Raw genomic sequence first — 23165 nt, forward strand, 5'->3', positions numbered from 1 at the left:
GTTCATTTTAACGGAAACAAAGCGTGAACCGTAACCTACGCTTTTCGACAAAAATTGATAATTGCTCTTTAGACCTTCAATGAAAGTCATAACTGGACAAGTGATGGCACATCATAAATAATACAGATCATAGAACAATATCATATATAAAAAACCACAAAATATTTTGGTCCATTTTAACGGAAACAAATCGTGAACCGCTACCTATGCATTTCGACAAAAACTGGTTATTGCTCTTTAGACCTTCAACGCAAGTCATAACCGGACAAATGATGGCTCATAAGAAAGATTACAGATCATAGAATAATATCACATATAAAAATCCACAAAATATTATGGTTTATTTTAACGGAAAGAAAGCGTAAACCGCTACCTAGGCATTTCGAAAAAAACTGGTTATTGCTCTTCAGACCTTAAACGCAAGTCATAACTGGACAAGTGATGGCTCATAAGTAAGATTACAGACCGTAGAATAATATCACATATAAAACTCCACAAAATATTTTGGTTCATTTTAACGGAAACAAAGCGTGAACAACACGTATGCTTTTTGGCAAAAATTGGTATGTACTCTGTATACCGTCAATGCAAGTAATAACTGGACAAGTGATGGCTCATAAGAAATATTACAGATCATACCATAATATCATATATATAAATCCACAAAACATTTCGATTTGTTTTAAGGAAAACGAAGCGTGAGCCGTAACCTACGCTTTTCGACAAAAATTAGTTTTTTCTATTTAAACATTCAATCAAGTCATAACTAGACATGTGATGGCTCATAGAAATATTACAGATCATAGAATAATACCACATGTAAAAATCCACAAAATATTTCGGTTTATTTTAATGGAAACGAAGCGTGAGCCGTAACCTACGCTTTTCGACAAAAATTAGTTATTTGTCTTTAGACCTTCAATGCCAGTCATGACTGGACAAGTGATGGCTCATAAGAAACACTACAGATCACAGAAAAATATCATCTATAAAAAACCACAAAATATTTCGGTCCATTTTAATGGAAACAACGCGTGAACCGCTACCTACGCATTTCAACGAAAACTGGTTATTGCTCTTTAGACCTTCAACGCAAGTCATAACTTGACAAGTGATGGGTCATAAGAAATATTACATGTCATAGAACAATATCATATATAAAAATCAACAAAATATTTCGGTTCATTTTAACGAAAACAAAGCGTGAACTGTAACCTAAGATTTTCGACAAAAATGTGTAATTGATATTTAGACCTTCAATGCAAGTCATAACTTGACAAGTGATGGCACATAATAAATATTACAGATCATAGAAAAATATCATATATAAAAAACCACAAAATATTTCGGTCCATTTTAACGGAAACAAAGCGTGAACCGCTACCTACGTATTTCGACAAAACTGGTTATTGCTCTTTAGACCTTCAACGACAGTCATAACTGGACAAGTAATGGCTCATAAAAAAGATTAAAGATCATAAAATAATATCAAATATAAAACTCCACAAAATATTTCAGTTAATTTTAACGGAAACAAAGCGTGTACAACACTTATGCTTTTTGGCAAAAATTGGTATTTACTCTTTATACCTTCAATGCAAGTCATAACTGGACAAGTGATGACTCATAAGAAATATTACAGATCATACAATAATATCACATATAAAAATCCACAAAATATCTCGGTTCATTTTAACGGAAACAAAACGTGAACCACTCTACCTACGCTTTTTGGCAAAAATTGTTTTTTGCTATTTAGACATTCAATTCAAGTCATAATTCGACAAATGATGGCTCATAATCAAGATTACAGATCATAGATCTATTTGAGCTAATGTGAGGAAACTTGAGGCGAGGGAAGCTCAATGGAGCTTTGATACCCAAGGCCTCACCGGCATTACAAGGCGGTACGTTTAACCTCACAATAGCCTTCTTGAACTTTGAGGTGTGCTTAAGAAAGTAACCAATATCCTTCAAAAAAATCTTCCTAATAAGCGTGTTACCCTATTGGTCTCGTTCTAATCAAGTTTTAAGCTTGGGTTCGCGTTAGGTTTCGTTCTGCTAAGGCGGGAAAGAAGGGAGCGGTGATGAAATCCGAACCCTTATCTTGTTTTGGCCAGGCCTTTCCCTTTACTAGGAATTTAAAAACAGTCCAAATTCGTCCTCAATCAATTATCACCTTAAGGAATACAGTAACCCGCTTGCAGGAGATTCGCGAGTGTTTCGATTGGACTTACCTCCCGTACCAGACGGGGGATGAACCGTTGTAGTCGACTCGGGCCACTGACTCCTGTGTCAGTATGCGAACCCGAGACGATATCGTAATCGCCCTCCTTCCCTGCACACAATTTAATATATTTTTTTTTATTTATAATACCCTTCCGTAGGGTTTAAAAATATTAAAGTCCAAAAAAAAAGTACAAAATAACAAGAAAGTCTAAATAAAATATTTTCCATCAATCCCATTATTCTCCGCTTCCCAAAAATAACGATAATTTCCAAATTTAGCTTCTATACACGTTAGATTTGATCCCGCACGCTCTAATTAACCTTATACATGCCTCAAAAGTCATTGAAACCCTACAAATCCCTCCATGCACGGCAGAACCTCAATTGAACTCGTGTACAGGTCGTGTTCAGTCCGTGAAGCTCTGTTTTGGGCTCGAGAATCACAATGTTGTTTCCAGCCAATTCTGTTCGAACCCGATGACCAAAATGTCTTCCTTAGGATAAATCACAACTTCCCACAAAATTTCAGCCATTGAATCGCACCAGAACATGTTCATTTTGATGATTGAAAATCTGTCAGAAAAATGAAAATTTTCCCGCCAAAAATGAAGTTCAAAATTTTCTTTTCCCGCCAAAATTGTTCTTGCTGTTTTGATCAATTGGTGATTATCCAGCCAATTCTAACTGAATTGGCTCGATGGAAGATACCCAATTATTTTTAGTTGTTTAGTCTCACTATAAGACCTCCAAAATCCTAACCCTACAGCACTATTCACCAATTTTCCCTCCAAAGTTCAAATTTTCAAATGAAGAAGAAGGGTGCCCCTTAACCAGAGCTGGGGTGTTAATAGCAATTGGGGTGGAAATAGTAATTTTTGGGTGGAAATAGTAATTTTCTGGGTTTCTCCGGGATATTTCTGGGATGTTTCCGGTACATTTCTGGGGTGCCTCCGGAACATTTTTGGGGTGCCCTTAGTAATTTTCTCATGGAGTGTAAAACACTACATTTCGAGCCTATTTCGCCGCAAGAGTTTATTTCTTTAAAAATTCCTAAAAAGACATAAAATAACACAATAAGTATAAAATCGGACACTAACAATACATATAATTTAGACATATTAGACACATAAATGTGTCTATCACCATTTAATCAACGATATAGCCGGTTAGGGCATTTTAGTTTTCCTAGGCACGGAACGATAACATCAACTAAGATGTAATTTAATTTATTGATTGATTATTTAAAATCTAAAAATTATTAAATATGTTGGTTAGATCCAAAATTAATTTATTTATTGATTTAAAATTAATTAAATTGTTATATATGTTTACAAATCAGGGATTTTAAAGAGTTGGTGGGGTTGAGGGATGTATTTATTAATTTTGACGGGTAGGCGGATAACCCGCGGATTGGCCCTAGCCCGGCTTGTTTTCTAGTAGGGTTGGATATGCCAATGCTAACCCGTCCCGTTTAGACAACAAGCCAAACCGGGCCGGGTTGAAACAAGCCGAGTTAGGGTCAACCCGCAAGCCGGGTTATAAATTGACAGCTCTAGTATTACTACACCAAGTATTACAGTTCTTCTAGCACGCTGCAATATGTTATAAGGTCCTTAGCAAAACCAACCACCCGTCGAGGTTGACACCATCCTTTGAAGTTTTCAAGGAACCCTTGTACATAAAATTTGCATTAAGTATTGCCCCTATATCTCTGCGTCCACTGTTTTTTTTTTTACAGTTTACAGTACTCCAAAAAATACTAGACTGTTGCCGGAAGTAGAAGTAGCTGGAGCCACATTTGCTACTGGGTTGAAGATGTTTATTTAGCAGGCATATATGAACAACAATATGAAAGGCTCACTGGTTTGGCATAGGTGAAAAAACGATATGAATGAAAGAATTTCTTAGGGCTTAAGGGAATTGAGATAGTATTAATCAGGGTTCTAGGTACAGTTTGTGGGCTTATAAGGAAAGGAAGTAGCTGCTGTCTATAATTGGTTTATAGAATCGTAGGTACATTTTGTTTACCTTTACAGGATAAAGATTACGTACCATTATACATCGCCTCACGCTTGCAGTATTGTGAGTCATATCCCACTTACTAGTACTTTGGTGGACAACACAAACACACAGGCATGTACTAGCTAGTACTCAAGAAGAGAGAGTCTTTAATACATAATACATACTTTTTCCAAAATTTGGACCAAAATCTTCAGCAGATACTAAGCACAGAATATTTGGACATGTGACTACGTAATAACCTTGGCGGTAATACATTACAAACGATCTTTAAAAGGAAACTGGCATATACACGCATAAATTGGAAGTCTTTGTGCTGTTTTTATTATTATTGGTGACCCGTGATCGATCTCTATTGTACTATTAAGATTGAAGACTAATCATATTTCCTAAATTAATGTATAGTGTATGCCAAGGATTCAGACGCAAGCATCCCTACTTCTGAACCCGTAAACTTGACATCGCTCAACCTACTTGCTCTCGGGGATAAGCTTCGTTTGTATGTACACAAAGCTCTTAGTTCGGTTTCTTGGCCATACGTGTACAATCTTAAAGCATCATCATACTGGACGGAGAATACTGGATATATATAAAAAGATAGGATTCGAAACAGAGGTAGCATATACATATATACGTATAATGTGCTTTTGACTATCGTATCAAGCTAAATGAATCCTTCAGAGATTATTATCGCATTGCTTTAGAGCTGAAATTTCATTTCAGGTAATGATTAGACCTATGTTCGGTGCATTGTACTTCTTTTGTCGGCAAGGTACAATGCTACTCTGGTTTCTTCCTACTGTTAAACTGAAAGAGCAGCTAGCACTTCAACAGATACTATATTATCATTTAGAAGGACTATTACCAATCCTTCGCTATAAATATATTAGGCTGCCGCTGTAGTAAATTTGAGCCGACATCACTGTAGTACAGCCGCAACATCATCGGATGCCAAGGAAGCTGGAAATGGAACTCGAATATTGTCTGAAGAAGAGGGTGGAAGCTGTAATTATTGCGAGGAAAACTCGATGTGATGCCCAACAGGGCGCTGAATTGGACCCAGATGCATACATTGTTACAGCAGATGGTGAAATCCTTACCTGGAGTCCAGCCACCTTGGTTCCTCCATCTCAAAATTATTTCCTCATCAAGGAAATCCTTTGGCTACAGACTCTTGCTTTGTTTCGCTATTCTAGGCAGAACCAGATTCTAATGTTAACTGAAACATCTTGAATATTTGCTGATGATCTCAGCATTTAAAACACTCATCATACTGTATCCAGAATGGTTATAACATTTCCAGAGTAATAATGGTGGCACGTTTTGTGCCCACGGAACACACCATATCCATATATCTACCATGCTGGAGTAAACTAGCATTAAGAACCGTCTAATTACATGTCTAAAGAACCTGTGCAGACAAGAATAATTTTTCTGACAAACTTCAACTGTTCGAAATTCCATATATCATAGACGTTTTCTTTCCAATTCATTCGTAAGTAGGAGCCAAACACTGATCAATCATCTGTCCCAAGCCAGGGTTTTCCAATGCTGCTGCCACCCGTTCTTTATCATTCAATTGTTTGTTTACTGCAATTAATCAAATACAAAATGATGTTGAATAATGACGTCAGATACTCTACTCAACAATCAGGAACAAACGAAGTGTAAGCAACGAATACCTGCAGCTTCATTTGCATGAGTCCCTGGTGCCACCCTAACATCCACCTAAAGGATTTGAAGAGAACCAGGGGATCAGTAAAGGTGGCTTTCAAACTAAGACTTGCTAAATTGAGCGTGTCACACAAACTCCATTTATATAAATAAGATGTTTAACAAGTGAAGAAGATGGAACACGAAACATATCTTACAGTACCCAAACTCCACTTGTACATATGTATAAGACAGCATAGGAAATTACTGAATAGATAATGAATGACAAGACATATTCAAGATACATTTAGATAAGGAAAGAATGGAATAACCCATGCATGTTCAACAATTGACATAATCTTTCACAAGCTCTATAAAGATCAATAATGGTGGAAGCAATGAAGCATGTCATCAATGGATATGCTGAACCAACTGAGCAAGATATTGACAATATTCCAAAGGTAAGATCGTGTTAATCGAAGATCACAATTATAAGGTTTTGTGTCCCACCTTGTAACGAGAAGGTAGACTGCGCATAAGTTTTACACGTAAGCAAAGTCCAATAGTTGAAACCATAGGGCAACCTTCTTTTGTAGGAGTAAATGTGACCCTGCATCAGAATGACATAATAAGAATAATGATGTTTCAACTGTAACTTCAACAAGGAATGCTTCAAAGAGCTCTAGGTTAACAGTATAAGAATCGTGCATTCACCTGACATGGCTATGACTATCATTTATTTCAACAGAATCCTCCGTGACAACTTTCAGTTCTTCCAAGGAATAAGGATACTCTGGATCTTTTATATCTCTGATATGATGTAAGACTGTCAAGGAAATAAATAAAACCTCTACATTGTACACAAAAAAAGAAAAGAAAAAGAAAATAAATGGTGCCCAAATACACTTGAAAACCCAAATTTTTCTCGTGTACTTTTTTACTGGCAAATGTAAGTTGAAATATGGAAGTTGAATGGACAATCATTTATCTAGTGTTTGACTCTAATATATTAACTAGCTCACTTGAAAGATTCTGATGATATAATAAAGTGAATTGGCACCTAACGAAGGCGTTTTTTCTGCAGCATAACTAACATTAAGCTTTCATTTACTACACAAAGTAAAACAGAACAAGATTTCATCATGCTAAACTATCGAAACTTAAGGATATCAAAAACTTCTAGTTGATCGATAGGGTCAATAGAGTGTTCATCAACATCAGCAGGCACTACCAAGTAACGTCTGCAGCGTTCCTTTCTTTCATAAACAACAGGGTTTGTGTTATATAATCCCTGAACCATTTTTAAAGTAAAATGTGGAAACCAAAGGGTCTACTGCCGATGTACCTGAAAAACAAATATTGGTAAACTGAAATCATTTTATTGACGTTCACAGCAATTATCAATGCGAAAATCTATTAATATAAATAGACCCCATGCAACATGCAGAACATTTTATAGAAGAGAATTCATCCAAAAGTCTAATGAACTAGTTGGAAACTCAGGTGTTATGACAAAACTGAAAACTTATATAGGAATCACCCAAAAATATCGAAATTGAAATTATGAATAGTGGTAGAAGTTGAGTGATAGATAAATGGGTAAATGATGGAATGCAAGGTACAGTTTTGTTCTATAGTTTTGTTTTGGATAAAAATCTAAAATAGAATTTCGTACTAAAAGCATAAAATCCACATTTAAGGTTACGGTTTGTCAATCAAATAGGGTTTCGAATATGTATCATCATACCCAGAAACTAAATATATTAATCCATATGATACATGATGAACTTTCTTTTACACACATTTCAGATATTGTACACGCCGTTTCTCTAATACCTGAACCATGAATTGATAAAACAAGTCAATTGGTAAAACCCTAGAAAAATGAACACTCACAGTCTCCATCAAGGCTCAAGCTATATGTTATTGACATTTATGATAAGAAAACATTGATAGAGAGAGAGGTATACCTGTTCGAAACTAGGGGTGCACATGGTATGGTATTTAACTAAACCAGAACCAAACCGAGGGGAACGGTTTCTATGTTTAGAAAACCATGTTCAAAATCAATTTGGAGCAAAACCACGAAACCCTTGGTTCCCCAGAAAGATAATAAATATAATACAATTACAAATCAAAAGTGACAAACCGCAAAACTAAATGAAAGTTCCCAGATTGATGCAATTTTCCATTACATGTCTAGATAGCACCACTGAATTGGTAATTACTTTCAACACCAATACAAGTATACCAAAGTTAAAGAAAAAACATCAGTACACGTACATACATTGAAATCCTTTTGTGGCACAAAACTGCTCCACCCATATTCTTATTTACCTCAACTATACATATCAGTCCATCCAAATCAGTAAAGTATGACCTCTATAAATAGCACTGGAACAAAGAAATATATTAAATTTAGAGAGGTTATTAATTTAACGAGTTAAAATTTATCTCAGACAAGCCTAATTGGGATCACAGAATTCTATTATTTTAGAGGGGTGATTAATTTAACTTTTTTTTTTTTTTTGAGAAGTTATACTGGACAACTATAAGTGAAAATCAACACAATATATCAGAACAAATTATCAAAACTAACCTACACCTATTCATAATACTATCTAAATCAACCTAATTAATCCTAATTTCGAGAAAAAAAAACCATATGTTTTCAATTTTATGAAACCCTAACTTTCAAATTTATAAAATTGAACACATATTATCAAAATTAAAGAAGAAAAGGAAGATAACATGATCTGACATACCTTTAAGTCGTGATTTTGATCAAAATTTGATAGGATCTGACACCAAAACTATATAATCGTAATAATAAATATGGGTGTTTGATTTCTTCTTCTCTGGGACTGACAATAGTGGTGTGGTTCGTTTTCCTTCCTGTTGCTTCTTAAAGAAGAGGGTGGTGGCGGAGCTAAGCTCGTGGAGGGAAGGAAGAAGAGGAGAAGCCGCTCAGCAGTAGTTTTCTGGGGTTAGTTATTCGAAGATTTGTAGAGATCATGATTTATAAAGGGTACCACGTTTTCTAGCCGTCGGATGATACCTCTCCTCCATGTTTGTTTATTTGCTTACTCAATGAGTGGATCTGACTCGCACAAATGAGTCAGATATTATACCGTTTGTGTGTTCATTTAAGTTAGATCTGACTCGTTATTTGATGAGTGACCACTGCACGCTGATTAAAGTTGCTTAGCGAAATCATCTAATCCAGTAAGGGCTAGAAGGAAGTGCAGATCAGGTTTTGGCAGGCTCACTGATCAAATCTTAAAATAATTCACCAGACTCAACTATCATGGTCATCGCAATGTGTGTTATTCCGAATCCTCATTACTAATCGAATCGAAAGGGTCTCTGGATTGATCAGAAGATCCTTTCAATTGGGTAGAATTCGTTACTTGAACGAATATTTGACGATACATTCCGTACCTTGCTAAAAAACCGATCCTTGCTTACCAACCACACATTGTCTAACCAAATCCAACTCTTTCTCGATACGTTCCTCAAAAAATCCGACTCGTGCAGATTCTTTCCCCAACTAATGAAGATATCTTGGCGGAATTGCCACATATGAAATTGGGCACAATTTTGCAAAGAAATACCCCACTTGTTTCTCGAGAAGAGATGGGAAACATGTTCAATCTCACTTGATTGAATAGTTGACTCAGCTCCTTGTTGTTTGCAGAAACCCTCCACTTTAATTGGTCTTTTTTCACGAAAAGCAGACATGAGATAACAAATCCAGTGTTTCACTAAGATTTCGAATAGCTGTCCTGAATTCAAGTTGATTATGTTTCGCTTCTTTCTCAGAGAAAGACGATCAAACAATTCCCAATCATGGTCCTTGCGGATCGAATCATCCGTATAGGATACAAAAGGAAACTCCAGATATTTGATATTTTTCTCTTTAAATGAGATCTCAATTCCAGCTACGGTTTCCTTAGATATCTTACAACTAGAATTCCACCTTTTTCCGATCCGGTTCCTCCACCACCGCGAACCCCAGTTAGAGTCAGGCATTATACACTTTTTCGTTATTGGGAGAACCCAAGTACTCTCTTTCGGATCCATGAAACAACTCTCAGAGATCTTTTTCCCTTTTGGAAGATAGAGGAGCGAAACAATCAACCTATTAATATTGGAAGACCAAAAAGATTCTTCCGATGTATCATTTCTGGGTCCAATGGAATTCATAGGTATAGGAAGAAGCCCCATCAAATAGAGATTTTTTCTTTCGACCATATTTCGATTGTTAATACGATATATAAGGACCGCTACTACAAGCAGTACAACACCTTTGATCGTGAAATATCGGTTGCTTGTTGAACCCTGTGAATCGCGTGAAAGGAGGATACTCCAAATTCGGGGGTCAAAGAGTTTCATAAAACGTTCTTGGTGGAAAAAAATGTGAGTGAAAGATCCCACTGAATCGAATTTGGTCCATGGATCTAAGAAATAGTGAGAATTCTTGATCTATTTGAATTGATGTCGTTTCATTGATTCCTGTTTCATTGATTCCTCCTAAAGATTTCATTTCAATTGGAATTTGGTTATTCACGATGTACGATGATCCCTGTTAAGCATCCATGGTTGAATGGTTAAAGCGCCCAACTCATAATTGGCAAATTCGTAGGTTCAATTCCTGTTGGATGCACGCCAATGGGAACGTTCAATAAGTCTATTGGAATTGGCTCTGTATCAATGGAATCTCATCATCCATACATAACGAATTGGTATGGTATATTCATACCATAACATATGAACAGTAAGAACTAGAATTCTCATCAATACTGGAACTCATAGGGAAGAAAATGGATTTATGGATGGAATCAAATATGCAGTATTTACATACAAAAGTATTCGGTTATTGCGGAACAATCAATATACTTCTAATGTCGAATCAGGATCAACTAGGACAGAAATAAAGCATTGGGTCGAACTCTTCTTTGGTGTCAAGGTAATAGCTATGAATAGTCATCGACTCCCGGGAAAGGGTAGAAGAATAGGACCTATGGGACATACAATGCATTACAAACGTATGATCATTACGCTTCAACCGGGTTATTCTATTCCACCTCTTAGAAAGAAAAGAACTTAAAAAAAAAAAATTAATAACACGGCGATACATTTATACAAAACTTCTACTCCGAGCACACGCAATGGGGCCGTAGACAGTCAAGTGAAATCCAATTCACGAAATAATTTGATCTCTGGACAGCAGCGTCATTGTGGTAAAGGTCGTAATGCCAGAGGCTTCATTACCGCAAGGCATAGAGGGGGATGTCATAAGCGTCTATACCGTAAAATAGATATTCGACGAACTGAAAAAGACATATCTGGTAGAATCGTAACCATAGAATACGACCCCAACCGAAATGCATACATTTGTCTCATACACTATGGGGATGGTGAGAAGAGATATATTTTACATCCCAGAGGGGCTATAATTGGAGATACCATTGTTTCTGGTACAGAAGTTCCTATCTCAATGGGAAATGCCCTACCTTTGGGTGCGGTTTGAACCATTGATTTACGTAATTGGAAGTAACCAATTAGGTTTACGACGAAACCTAGAAATCAATCACTGATCCAATTTGAGTACCTCTACGGGATAGACCTCAACAGAAAACTGAAGAGTAACGACAGCAAGTGATTGAGTTCAGTAGTTCCTCATATAAAATTATTGACTCTAGAGATATGGTAATATGGAGAAGATAAAATAATTTGAAGCACCGACAGAACCGGAAGCGCCCCTTGTTTCAAAGAGAGGAGGACAGGTTATTCACATTTCATTTGATGGTCAGAGGCGAATTAAAATCTAAGCAGTGGTAATTCTACCCCCGGGGAAAAATATAGATGTCTCCTACGTTACCCGTAATATGTGGAAGTATCGACGTAATTTCATAGAGTCATTCGGTCTGAATGCTACATGAATAACATAAGCCAGATGATGGAACGGGGAGACCTAGGATGTAGAATATCATAACATGAGTGATTCGGCAGATTTGGATTCCTATATATCCACTCATGTGGTACTTCATCATACGATTCATATAAGATCCATTTGTCTAGATATCATTATATACATCCAGAAATCCGTATGCTTTGGAAGAAGCTTGTACAGTTTGGGAAGGGGTTTTGATTGATCAAAAAGAAGAATCTACTTCAACCGAAAGATCCTTTTTTGGCCCTCTTTTTAGCCCTATGTCTCTTATCCCTAGGAGGTATTCCTCCACTAGCAGGTTTTTTCGGAAAACTCCATCTATTCTGGTGTGGATGGCAGGCAGGCCTATATTTCTTGGTTTCAATAGGACTTCTTACGAGCGTTGTTTCTATCTACTATTATCTAAAAATAATCAAGTTATTAATGACTGGACGAAACCAAGAAATAACCCCTCACGTGCGAAATTATAGAAGATCTCCTTTCAGATCAAACAATTCCATCGAATTGAGTATGATTGTATGTGTGATAGCATCTACTATACCAGGAATATCAATGAACCCAATTATTGCAATTGCTCAGGATACCATTTTTTAGCTTTTAGGGTCTAATTCTTAGTTCAAGATCCCTCTTACTAACTGGAATCAAAGAATTAGTAGACCTCTTCCGCCCAAAATGGGAATGGGCTGGGGTTATGAACTTATAATCTGATGATGGAGTTGATTCCATGATTATAAGTTCATTCCATACCGGACCAGACCGGAATAGGGTTATGTACATTCTCATTATGAGAAGGGGGCATTCGAGCGTATGTAAATAGATACTATGTTTACATATGGATCCCTGCGTCGTTACATTCCATTTAGGATTAAGAATAGGCGTAATCGGACCTGCTTTTTACATATTTCTCGTTATTTGGGTACCATATTGACTTCTTTGGGCTTCTATTGAATCGAGAAGTGGGTTTGATTGTACATCTTTTTGATATATCTAAGGTATCCTCCGGATAATTCAAATCGAAGCAATTGGATGTCCGACTCGGGCCTATATGACATGACCGATCGATAGAAATACTCCAACACTCCACCCTTGTCATATATTCCCATACATCACACTAGATAGATATCATATTCATGGAATACGATTCACTTTCAAGATGCCTTGATGGTGAAATGGTAGACACACGAGACTCAAAATCTCGTGCTGAAGAGCGTGGAGGTTCGAGTCCTCTTCAAGGCATAATATTGAGAATGCTCATTCAATGAGCAATTCAATAAGAGATCTCGTATGGAATCGATATTGATAGACCGAGTATCTGTTGATACGAAGTAGTCCGGCGATCCCTACGATCCGAGTCCGAGCTGTTGGAATTGGAATAAGTTCGGCAGTGGATCACTAAATTTTGGAGATCTTCTCTATCTAATGAATGGGGAGTCCACTTTGAAATCGTCCGCCCTGCACCACCCCCCGAGTATATGCTTCAACAGGAATCACACAGGGGTAAATTGATACAATAGAAACCTCTGAGAAAATGCCCGCCCGTAACCCAGCAGATAAAGTACATTACATAGCCCGTTTTAGGGATTGGCGACTTACCTATTCAGTTATTTTGGCACTGGACGTTCCCAAAATGGGTACTATCAGGTCAGGTGAATTCGATAATAGACGTCTGTTGGCATTCCAGCCTTCCTTCCCCTTTCAGGGCAAGAAAATCCAGTACCTCTTGGTCGTGTGAATATCTGAATAGGACGAACCGGCCCCATGGATATCTTTTCTTCGGAACAAAACAATTAGAATTAGGCTCGGTCAACTGGAATGTGTATTAGCCATATAAAGTATCTTCCAATTGAGAAGATCCATCGACTTGAGACGAAGAGAAAGGTCTATCTATTTTAGTTAGTTATTCAGTTAAACCAATGAAATGATTCATTATTGGAGCAGATAGCAAGAACCATTTCATCGGACATGCGTATTTTTTATTTTCCAATGGATTTACATGTTTAATTAATGGATTTACATGTTTAATTAATGGAAATTTTTTGATGTAGTGAGTAATAGGCTCTGGTTGTTCGCCGTTCAACAATTCTTGTTTAGGCAGTTCATATCATTCATACATAGTGTTTTGATCTAAGATTTCAATTCTTTTATCTTTCAGCAGTAGCATATTGTTCCATGTAGCTAAGGTCAAAAATATGGAAGAAACAAGTCTTTCCATGACTCCACCACCCGGTCAATTCTGTTCCACTTAATCCCTCTTTCATGACCACATATCTTTCCGGCTAAGGAATGGGAAATTTTTCTCCTCTTACATGAATCAAATGTTTCATTTCATCCGGGAAAAGCCACCTCTTTCTCAACAATTTCTTTGTCATTTGATCCAATAGCGTTCCATTAGATAGGAACAGATTTGATAAATACTGATAACTCTCGGATGGAGTATTAGAACGGAAAGATCCATTAGAGAATAAACTATTGGTTCTAAGCCATCTCTGGCGATGAATCAACAATTCGAAGTGCTTTTCTTGCGTATTCTTGATGAACCAGCGTTTATATATAGATGTAGGAGGCTTTATTTTGGAAGTAAGAAGCCCATTTGACATCTCTTGATCTGCAAAGAATTTTCGACGTGAAAACACAGAGACAAAGGGCTGATCTTTGAATAGGAAAAAGAATGGATCTGCAGGGTCCCAAATGTATTGGCTTATTCGAAAAAAACCTTGTTCTTTGGAGGTACTGCATGGTTCCACTCTGCAAGAACTCCGAATCATTCTCTTGAAGCTCATCCTCTTTATGATAAATGATACGCTTGCCCCGAAATGACCTGGCCCAATAGGGAAATCCCTATTCATTGGACCTTTCGATACAATCAAATAGATTGCCACAAGGGCGCCATATTCTAGGAGCCCAAACTATGTGATTGAATAAATCCTCCTCTATCTGTTGCGGGTCGATGACTCCTTCTTCAAACTCCGACTCGTTTTTTTCATATAGAAATCTCTGATCAACAAAAGAACAAGATCCATTTTGCATCATATCTAAGAGATTTATTGGTTCGGACCGAAGAAGCAATGTCACTCGATCATTATCAAACTGACTGCAATCTTTTTCTGTCCGTGAGGATCCCACCAGAGCGCCTTCTACTTCTAATAGGCCATGAACTAGATCAGAATCATTCTCAACGAATCCATAAGAAGTGATCCAATGTTTTTCATCGGGTCCGGGTAGAGACCAAAGATCTTGAGCGTCCGATCCGGCAGAACAACTCAAAAGATAAAGAAGTATCGTTAATTTCTTCATGCTTGTTCCAAGCTCGAAGTACCATTTGTACAAAAAAGAATCCCCTTCCTTACATGATTTCTTCTTCATATAGATAGATATAGGATCTAAGGGGAAATTACTTAGAAGTATATTTTGTGCCACAACCCTTCCTATCTGATAGAAAAGGATCCCATGATCCTGAACCGATCTTACCTGGGATCGCAAATCCCAAGTTTGTCTATGAAGAGCATATCTAATTGTATTAGTGTCTAGAATGGATTTCTTCTGTGTAATACTAATGGATAGGGCCTCATTGGTAAGTGCTACAAGATCTCGTGCATTGGAGCCCATGGTTATGGCCCCGAATCCATTAGTATGGAACATTTTATTTTCCAAGTGAAATCCCCTAGTATATGAAAGAGTGAAAAAGTGCTTTTGTTGTTGTGGAATAAGAAGCCTCCGTATCTTAATGCATGTATTTAATTTATTCGGAGCTATTAGAGCGGGATCCACTTTTTGGGGAATATGAGTCGAAGCAATAACAAGGATATTTCTAATGGAACATCTTTTACAATCCCTGGAGAGATAGTTCACTAATAGACCGAGGGATAAGTAATTCGACTCATTCACATACAGATCATGAATGTTTGGAATCCATATTATGCAAGGAGACATTGCTTTTGCTAATTCGAATTGAAGGGTGATATCAAATCGGTCTTTTTTCGGCGTCATATACATAGTTAGCGCATTCGTCATAGTTAGCAGCTCTGTACCAAGGTCATCATCGATATCGTCACTAGCATCAATCTCGATATTGTCACTACCATCAATATCATCAATAAGATAACCTTTAGGCTTGTCATCCAGGAATTTGTTCGGAAATACCGTAATGAAAGGAACATAAGAGTTTGTCGCTAGGTATTTGACCAAATAGGATCGTCCAGTTCCTATAGAACCTATCACTAAAATACCCCTAGACGGGGATAGGGCTAAGTGGAGAGAAAAGGGTTTTCCATGAGATGGGAAATGAAAACTATTAGCCCCACACGAGGTTTGTGAATAAGTGATTGTCTGATAATGAGCAAGGAATATCCGTCTTTCTGCTAAACATGATCTATTCAACTCATAATTCATTAGATTTTTTTTATGAATGTCAACTAAGTATCGTAAGTAAATTGATCCCGGTTGTTCAACCATTTGATAACCAGAGTCATTCTTTGATAAATGATCACTATGAGTCAGACTCAATAGAATTTGATCAATCCTTTTTTTTTTGTCGTTAAGGTGGAGAACTGAACCAAGAATTCTCTTTCTTCATCATCAATCGAATCACTGTTCGCGACCCAGGATTCTATTTTATCATCAATCCAATTAACGTTCACGTTTTTTTTTCTTATAAATGAATAGATCTCTTTACTTGTACGACTTAGATATCTCGTATTTCTCGAAAAAGTGATTCGATTGATGGGATTTGGTATGATACTTATGATATCGATGAGATTAATATTCAAATATTTCTTCTTCAAAAGTATTGATTTGACCCCATAAGTGGGACCACCACCCAATAGCATGTTGCCACCAGAAGCAGAACCCCGTATTTCTTCTAGAGAATCTCCTAATTGTTCCAGAGCAACTAGAAAGAGATTCTTTAACCAGAAAGAGTCCAGTTCAGATGTAGGATACCTATCCAGAAGTTTTCGCAACTCAATCATGTATGATGGAATCATCAAAGATTTGATCTTTTTGAACTCTGTCTGTAACTCACTAGAGGCCCGGGAAACAAAGAGAAGATGTGTATGAACGAGATATCCAGCAACAAGAAGAAGCAAAAGGATTGAATAGAGGAACTCCCGAGCATTTGGTGATCTCAGATGTATCCATATCAATGGAACGGGTGACTCATTATTTCGATGAATCATTTCTTCGGACAGAAGAAGATTATGTAAACACTTACTCGAAATCTTACTTATCGGATTCCATTGTGGAAGAATTGCCCACAATTTTTTCTGAGGAATTGGCCATGATGTATCTGATCCATGCATAATATCATGAAAAACGGATACAAATTTTTGACTTCTACTTAGTATCGGCAATAGGTCTGAAAAAGTATCTAAAAGGGTGAAATTTAGATATTTGCACCCTGCCGAAGTAAGGAACCATGGCATATATGTTTGTAACAGATTACATTTTGAGAGATTTGAAAAAGCACTATCTCGTTGAAGGGTTCCATACATCTGCCATTTCTCAACGCATTTCTTTAGACAAAGACTCCGTTTTTTCCTCTTTTCGGATGGTAAATATTTATCAGAACATGGAGTGTGAATCAAACCCATGTTTGAATTGAAATTGAGATACTGATGCAAGTTCTTCCCTTCTGAATCAGAGAGATTCATATCTGAAAGAGGTTGACAATAAGTTCTTTCAAAATTGACTATTTGTCCCTCTGTTAGAGGTGTTCCAGAAATGTCTGGGATCGAGTAAATAGCTCTACGAACGAATGGATCGAATCGAATTGGAAAATGGAAAGATTTGTACAAGTTATACCTTTCGTCACCACTTTGTGGAAAATAGTTAGGTATGAATATGTTAGACACCTGTGACTCGATTGATGAAATAGTATCTCTCTCCAAAAAAACATGTTTTTTTGGACCGACGCACAAAGAAAATATGTTGTTGCGAATGAACAAGATATTGAGGAATTGTCCATACGTAAGATCATAATTATTGATACGGGCCTTTTCCACATAAAAAGGGAATCTTTTGTTACAATCGAACCAGAAGTTATGTGGATTATTCAAGAATCGAAGTCGATTTGCTTTATAAAAAGAAGAGATCAATGAACTTTTATGAAATGGTTTCACGGGATTCAGCCAATTATCTCGATCGTGGGATATCATTGAGAAATAGGAATCGGTGTTATCAAAGTCTGTCCTGCAATTATTTCTAGTATGAAATGAGTCAATCATCCACTTTGGTATCTTATTGAATAAAAACGGTGATATTGTTCCTCCATTGATCAAGAATTTCGATTTTTGGGAAGTATCACGATTATCCAATAAGATTGCGATGACCATGATAGTTGAGTCTGGTGTATTATTTTAAGATTTGATCAGTGAGCCTGCCAAAACCTGATCTGCACTTCCTTCTAGCCCTTACTGGATTAGATGATTTCGCTAAGCAACTTTAATCAGCGTGCAGTGGTCACTGATCAAATAACGAGTCAGATCTAACTTAAATGAACACACAAACGGTATAATATCTGACTCATTTGTGCGAGTCAGATCCACTCATTGAGTAAGCAAATAAACAAACATGGAGGAGAGGTATCATCCGACGGCTAGAAAACGTGGTACCCTTTATAAATCATGATCTCTACAAATCTTCGAATAACTAACCCCAGAAAACTACTGCTGAGCGGCTTCTCCTCTTCTTCCTTCCCTCCACGAGCTTAGCTCCGCCACCACCCTCTTCTTTAAGAAGCAACAGGAAGGAAAACGAACCACACCACTATTGTCAGTCCCAGAGAAGAAGAAATCAAACACTCATATTTATTATTACGATTATATAGTTTTGGTGTCAGATCCTATCAAATTTTGATCAAAATCACGACTTAAAGGTATGTCAGATCATGTTATCTTCCTTTTCTTCTTTAATTTTGATGATATGTGTTCAATTTTATAAATTTGAAAGTTAGGGTTTCATAAAATTGAAAACATATGTTTTTTTTTCTCGAAATTAGGATTAATTAGGTTGATTTAGATAGTATTATGAATAGGTGTAGGTTAGTTTTGATAATTTGTTCTGATATATTGTGTTGATTTTCACTTATAGTTGTCCAGTATAACTTCTCAAAAAAAAAAAAGTTAAATTAATCACCCCTCTAAAATAATAGAATTCTGTGATCCCAATTAGGCTTGTCTGAGCTAAATTTTAACTCGTTAAATTAATAACCTCTCTAAATTTAATATATTTCTTTGTTCCAGTGCTATTTATAGAGGTCATACTTTACTGATTTGGATGGACTGATATGTATAGTTGAGGTAAATAAGAATATGGGTGGAGCAGTTTTGTGCCACAAAAGGATTTCAATGTATGTACGTGTACTGATGTTTTTTCTTTAACTTTGGTATACTTGTATTGGTGTTGAAAGTAATTACCAATTCAGTGGTGCTATCTAGACATGTAATGGAATATTGCATCAATCTGGGAACTTTCATTTAGTTTTGAGGTTTGTCACTTTTGATTTGTAATTGTATTATATTTATTATCGTTCTGGGGAACCAAGGGTTTCGTGGTTTTGCTCCAAATCGATTTTGAACATGGTTTTCTAAACATAGAAACCGTTCCCCTCGGTTTGGTTCTGGTTTAGTTAAATACCATACCATGTGCACCCCTAGTTTCGAACAGGTATACCTCTCTCTCTATCAAGGTTTTCTTATCATAAATGTCAATAACATATAGCTTGAGCCTTGATGGAGACTGTGAGTGTTCATTTTTCTAGGGTTTTATCAATTGACTTGTTTTATCAATTCATGGTTCAGGTATTAGAGAAACGGCGTGTACAATATCTGAAATGTGTGTAAAAGAAAGTTCATCATGTATCATATGGATTAATATATTTAGTTTCTGGGTATGATGATTCATATTCGAAACCCTATTTGATTGACAAACCGTAACCTTAAATGTGGATTTTATGCTTTTAGTACGAAATTCTATTTTAGATATTTATCCAAAACAAAACGATAGAACAAAACTGTACCTTGCATTCCATCATTTACCCATTTATCTATCACTCAACTTCTACCACTATTCATAATTTCAATTTCGATATTTTTGGGTGATTCCTATATAAGTTTTCAGTTTTGTCATAACACCTGAGTTTCCAACTAGTTCATTAGACTTTTGGATGAATTCTCTTCTATAAAATGTTCTGCATGTTGCATGGGGTCTATTTATATTTATAGATTTTCGCATTGATAATTGCTGTGAACGTCAATAAAATGATTTCAGTTTACCAATATTTGTTTTTCAGGTACATCGGCAGTAGACCCTTTGGTTTCCACATTTTACTTTAAAAATGGTTCAGGAATTATATAACACAAACCCTGTTGTTTATGAAAGAAAGGAACGCTGCAGACGTTACTTGGTAGTGCCTGCTGATGTTGATGAACACTCTATTGACCCTATCGATCAACTAGAAGTTTTTGATATCCTTAAGTTTCGATAGTTTAGCATGATGAAATCTTGTTCTGTTTTACTTTGTGTAGTAAATGGAAAGCTTAATGTTAGTTATGCTGCAGAAAAAACGCCTTCGTTAGGTGCCAATTCACTTTATTATATCATCAGAATCTTTCAAGTGAGCTAGTTAATATATTAGAGTCAAACACTAGATAAATGATTGTCCATTCAACTTCCATATTTCAACTTACATTTGCCAGTAAAAAAGTACACGAGAAATTTGGGTTTTCAAGTGTATTTGGGCACCATTTTTTCTTTTTCTTTTCTTTTTTGTGTACAATGTAGAGGTTTTATTTATTTCCTTGACAGTCTTACATCATATCAGAGATATAAAAGATCCAGAGTATCCTTATTCCTTGGAAGAACTGAAAGTTGTCACGGAGGATTCTGTTGAAATAATGATAGTCATAGCCATGTCAGGTGAATGCACGATTCTTATACTGTTAACCTAGAGCTCTTTGAAGCATTCCTTGTTGAAGTTACAGTTGAAACATCATTATTCTTATTATGTCATTCTGATGCAGGGTCACATTTACTCCTCACAAGAAGGTTGCCCTATGGTTTCAACTATTGGACTTTGCTTACGTGTAAAACTTATGCGCAGTCTACCTTCTCGTTACAAGGTGGGACACAAAACCTTATAATTGTGATCTTCGATTAACACGATCTTACCTTTGGAATATTGTCAATACTTGCTCAGTTGGTTCAGCATATCCATTGATGACATGCTTCATTGCTTCCACCATTATTGATCTTTATAGAGCTTGTGAAAGATTATGTCAATTGTTGAACATGCATGGGTTATTCCATTCTTTCCTTATCTAAATGTATCTTGAATATGTCTTGTCATTCATTATCTATTCAGTAATTTCCTATGCTGTCTTATACATATGTACAAGTGGAGTTTGGGTACTGTAAGATATGTTTCGTGTTCCATCTTCTTCACTTGTTAAACATCTTATTTATAAATGGAGTTTGTGTGACACGCTCAATTTAGCAAGTCTTAGTTTGAAAGCCACCTTTACTGATCCCCTGGTTCTCTTCAAATCCTTTAGGTGGATGTTAGGGTGGCACCAGGGACTCATGCAAATGAAGCTGCAGGTATTCGTTGCTTACACTTCGTTTGTTCCTGATTGTTGAGTAGAGTATCTGACGTCATTATTCAACATCATTTTGTATTTGATTAATTGCAGTAAACAAACAATTGAATGATAAAGAACGGGTGGCAGCAGCATTGGAAAACCCTGGCTTGGGACAGATGATTGATCAGTGTTTGGCTCCTACTTACGAATGAATTGGAAAGAAAACGTCTATGATATATGGAATTTCGAACAGTTGAAGTTTGTCAGAAAAATTATTCTTGTCTGCACAGGTTCTTTAGACATGTAATTAGACGGTTCTTAATGCTAGTTTACTACTCCAGCATGGTAGATATGGATATGGTGTGTTCCGTGGGCACAAAACGTGCCACCATTATTACTCTGGAAATGTTATAACCATTCTGGATATATGATGAGTGTTTTAAATGCTGAGATCATCAGCAAAATTCAAGATGTTTCAGTTAACATTAGAATCTGGTTCTGCCTAGAATAGCGAAACAAAGCAAGAGTCTGTAGCCAAAGGATTTCCTTGATGAGGAAATAATTTTGAGATGGAGGAACCAAGGTGGCTGGACTCCAGGTAAGGATTTCACCATCTGCTGTAACAATGTATGCATCTGGGTCCAATTCAGCGCCCTGTTGGGCATCACATCGAGTTTTCCTCACTGCAATAATTACAGCTTCCACCCTCTTCTTCAGACAATATTCGAGTTCCATTTCCAGCTTCCTTGGCATCCGATGATGTTGCGGCTGTACTACAGTGATGTCGGCTCAAATTTACTACAGCGGCAGCCTAATATATTTATAGCGAAGGATTGGTAATAGTCCTTCTAAATGATAATATAGTATCTGTTGAAGTGCTAGCTGCTCTTTCAGTTTAACAGTAGGAAGAAACCAGAGTAGCATTGTACCTTGCCGACAAAAGAAGTACAATGCACCGAACATAGGTCTAATCATTACCTGAAATGAAATTTCAGCTCTAAAGCAATGCGATAATAATCTCTGAAGGATTCATTTAGCTTGATACGATAGTCAAAAGCACATTATACGTATATATGTATATGCTACCTCTGTTTCGAATCCTATCTTTTTATATATATCCAGTATTCTCCGTCCAGTATGATGATGCTTTAAGATTGTACACGTATGGCCAAGAAACCGAACTAAGAGCTTTGTGTACATACAAACGAAGCTTATCCCCGAGAGCAAGTAGGTTGAGCGATGTCAAGTTTACGGGTTCAGAAGTAGGGATGCTTGCGTCTGAATCCTTGGCATACACTATACATTAATTTAGGAAATATGATTAGTCTTCAATCTTAATAGTACAATAGAGATCGATCACGGGTCACCAATAATAATAAAAACAGCACAAAGACTTCCAATTTATGCGTGTATATGCCAGTTTCCTTTTAAAGATCGTTTGTAATGTATTACCGCCAAGGTTATTACGTAGTCACATGTCCAAATATTCTGTGCTTAGTATCTGCTGAAGATTTTGGTCCAAATTTTGGAAAAAGTATGTATTATGTATTAAAGACTCTCTCTTCTTGAGTACTAGCTAGTACATGCCTGTGTGTTTGTGTTGTCCACCAAAGTACTAGTAAGTGGGATATGACTCACAATACTGCAAGCGTGAGGCGATGTATAATGGTACGTAATCTTTATCCTGTAAAGGTAAACAAAATGTACCTACGATTCTATAAACCAATTATAGA

General features: G+C 36.6%; 1 protein-coding gene and 2 long non-coding RNA genes across 6 annotated transcripts; 2 read left to right on the forward strand and 1 right to left on the reverse strand.

The window, feature by feature from the left end:
* Positions 1-4848: 4848 nt before the first annotated feature.
* On the reverse strand, positions 4849-8902 carry LOC113312253 (protein AE7-like). 4 transcript variants are annotated; one of them, XM_026561014.1, is made up of 7 exons: positions 8667-8902; positions 8239-8295; positions 7072-7246; positions 6616-6721; positions 6412-6511; positions 5931-5976; positions 4849-5838 (listed from the first exon to the last, which is right to left on the reverse strand). In XM_026561014.1, exons 3-7 carry the CDS (start codon positions 7199-7201, stop codon positions 5738-5740), a joined length of 483 nt encoding a protein of 160 aa, XP_026416799.1. In that variant the 5' UTR covers positions 7202-7246; positions 8239-8295; positions 8667-8902; the 3' UTR covers positions 4849-5737. The 4 variants fall into 4 exon arrangements, with proteins under 4 accessions (XP_026416799.1, XP_026416797.1, XP_026416798.1 ...); XM_026561012.1 differs by having other exon boundaries at positions 8189-8295; XM_026561013.1 differs by having other exon boundaries at positions 8185-8295.
* Positions 8903-18482: 9580 nt separating this feature from the next.
* On the forward strand, positions 18483-20316 carry LOC113313642. Its single transcript, XR_003341970.1, has 3 exons — positions 18483-18728; positions 19096-19202; positions 20145-20316. It is a non-coding gene; the product is annotated as an uncharacterized LOC113313642 (long non-coding RNA).
* A 1588-nt stretch (positions 20317-21904) lies between these two features.
* On the forward strand, positions 21905-22564 carry LOC113308172. Its single transcript, XR_003339550.1, has 2 exons — positions 21905-22030; positions 22150-22564. It is a non-coding gene; the product is annotated as an uncharacterized LOC113308172 (long non-coding RNA).
* Positions 22565-23165: the final 601 nt, after the last annotated feature.

This window comes from Papaver somniferum, chromosome 9 (assembly GCF_003573695.1).
Source record: "Papaver somniferum cultivar HN1 chromosome 9, ASM357369v1, whole genome shotgun sequence".
Classification (NCBI taxonomy): Eukaryota; Viridiplantae; Streptophyta; class Magnoliopsida; order Ranunculales; family Papaveraceae; genus Papaver; species Papaver somniferum.

What these genes read in the sequence shown, in the direction of transcription:
- LOC113312253 (XM_026561011.1), bottom strand. Translation starts at nt 7,201, where the DNA reads ATGGTTCAGGGATTATATAACACAAACCCTGTTGTTTATGAAAGAAAG. An exon ending in GTCTACCTTCTCGTTACAAG is followed by an intron (nt 5,977 to 6,411) that starts GTGGGACACAAA and finishes CAAATCCTTTAG; the next exon opens with GTGGATGTTAGGGTGGCACC. An exon ending in TCATGCAAATGAAGCTGCAG is followed by an intron (nt 5,839 to 5,930) that starts GTATTCGTTGCT and finishes GATTAATTGCAG; the next exon opens with TAAACAAACAATTGAATGAT.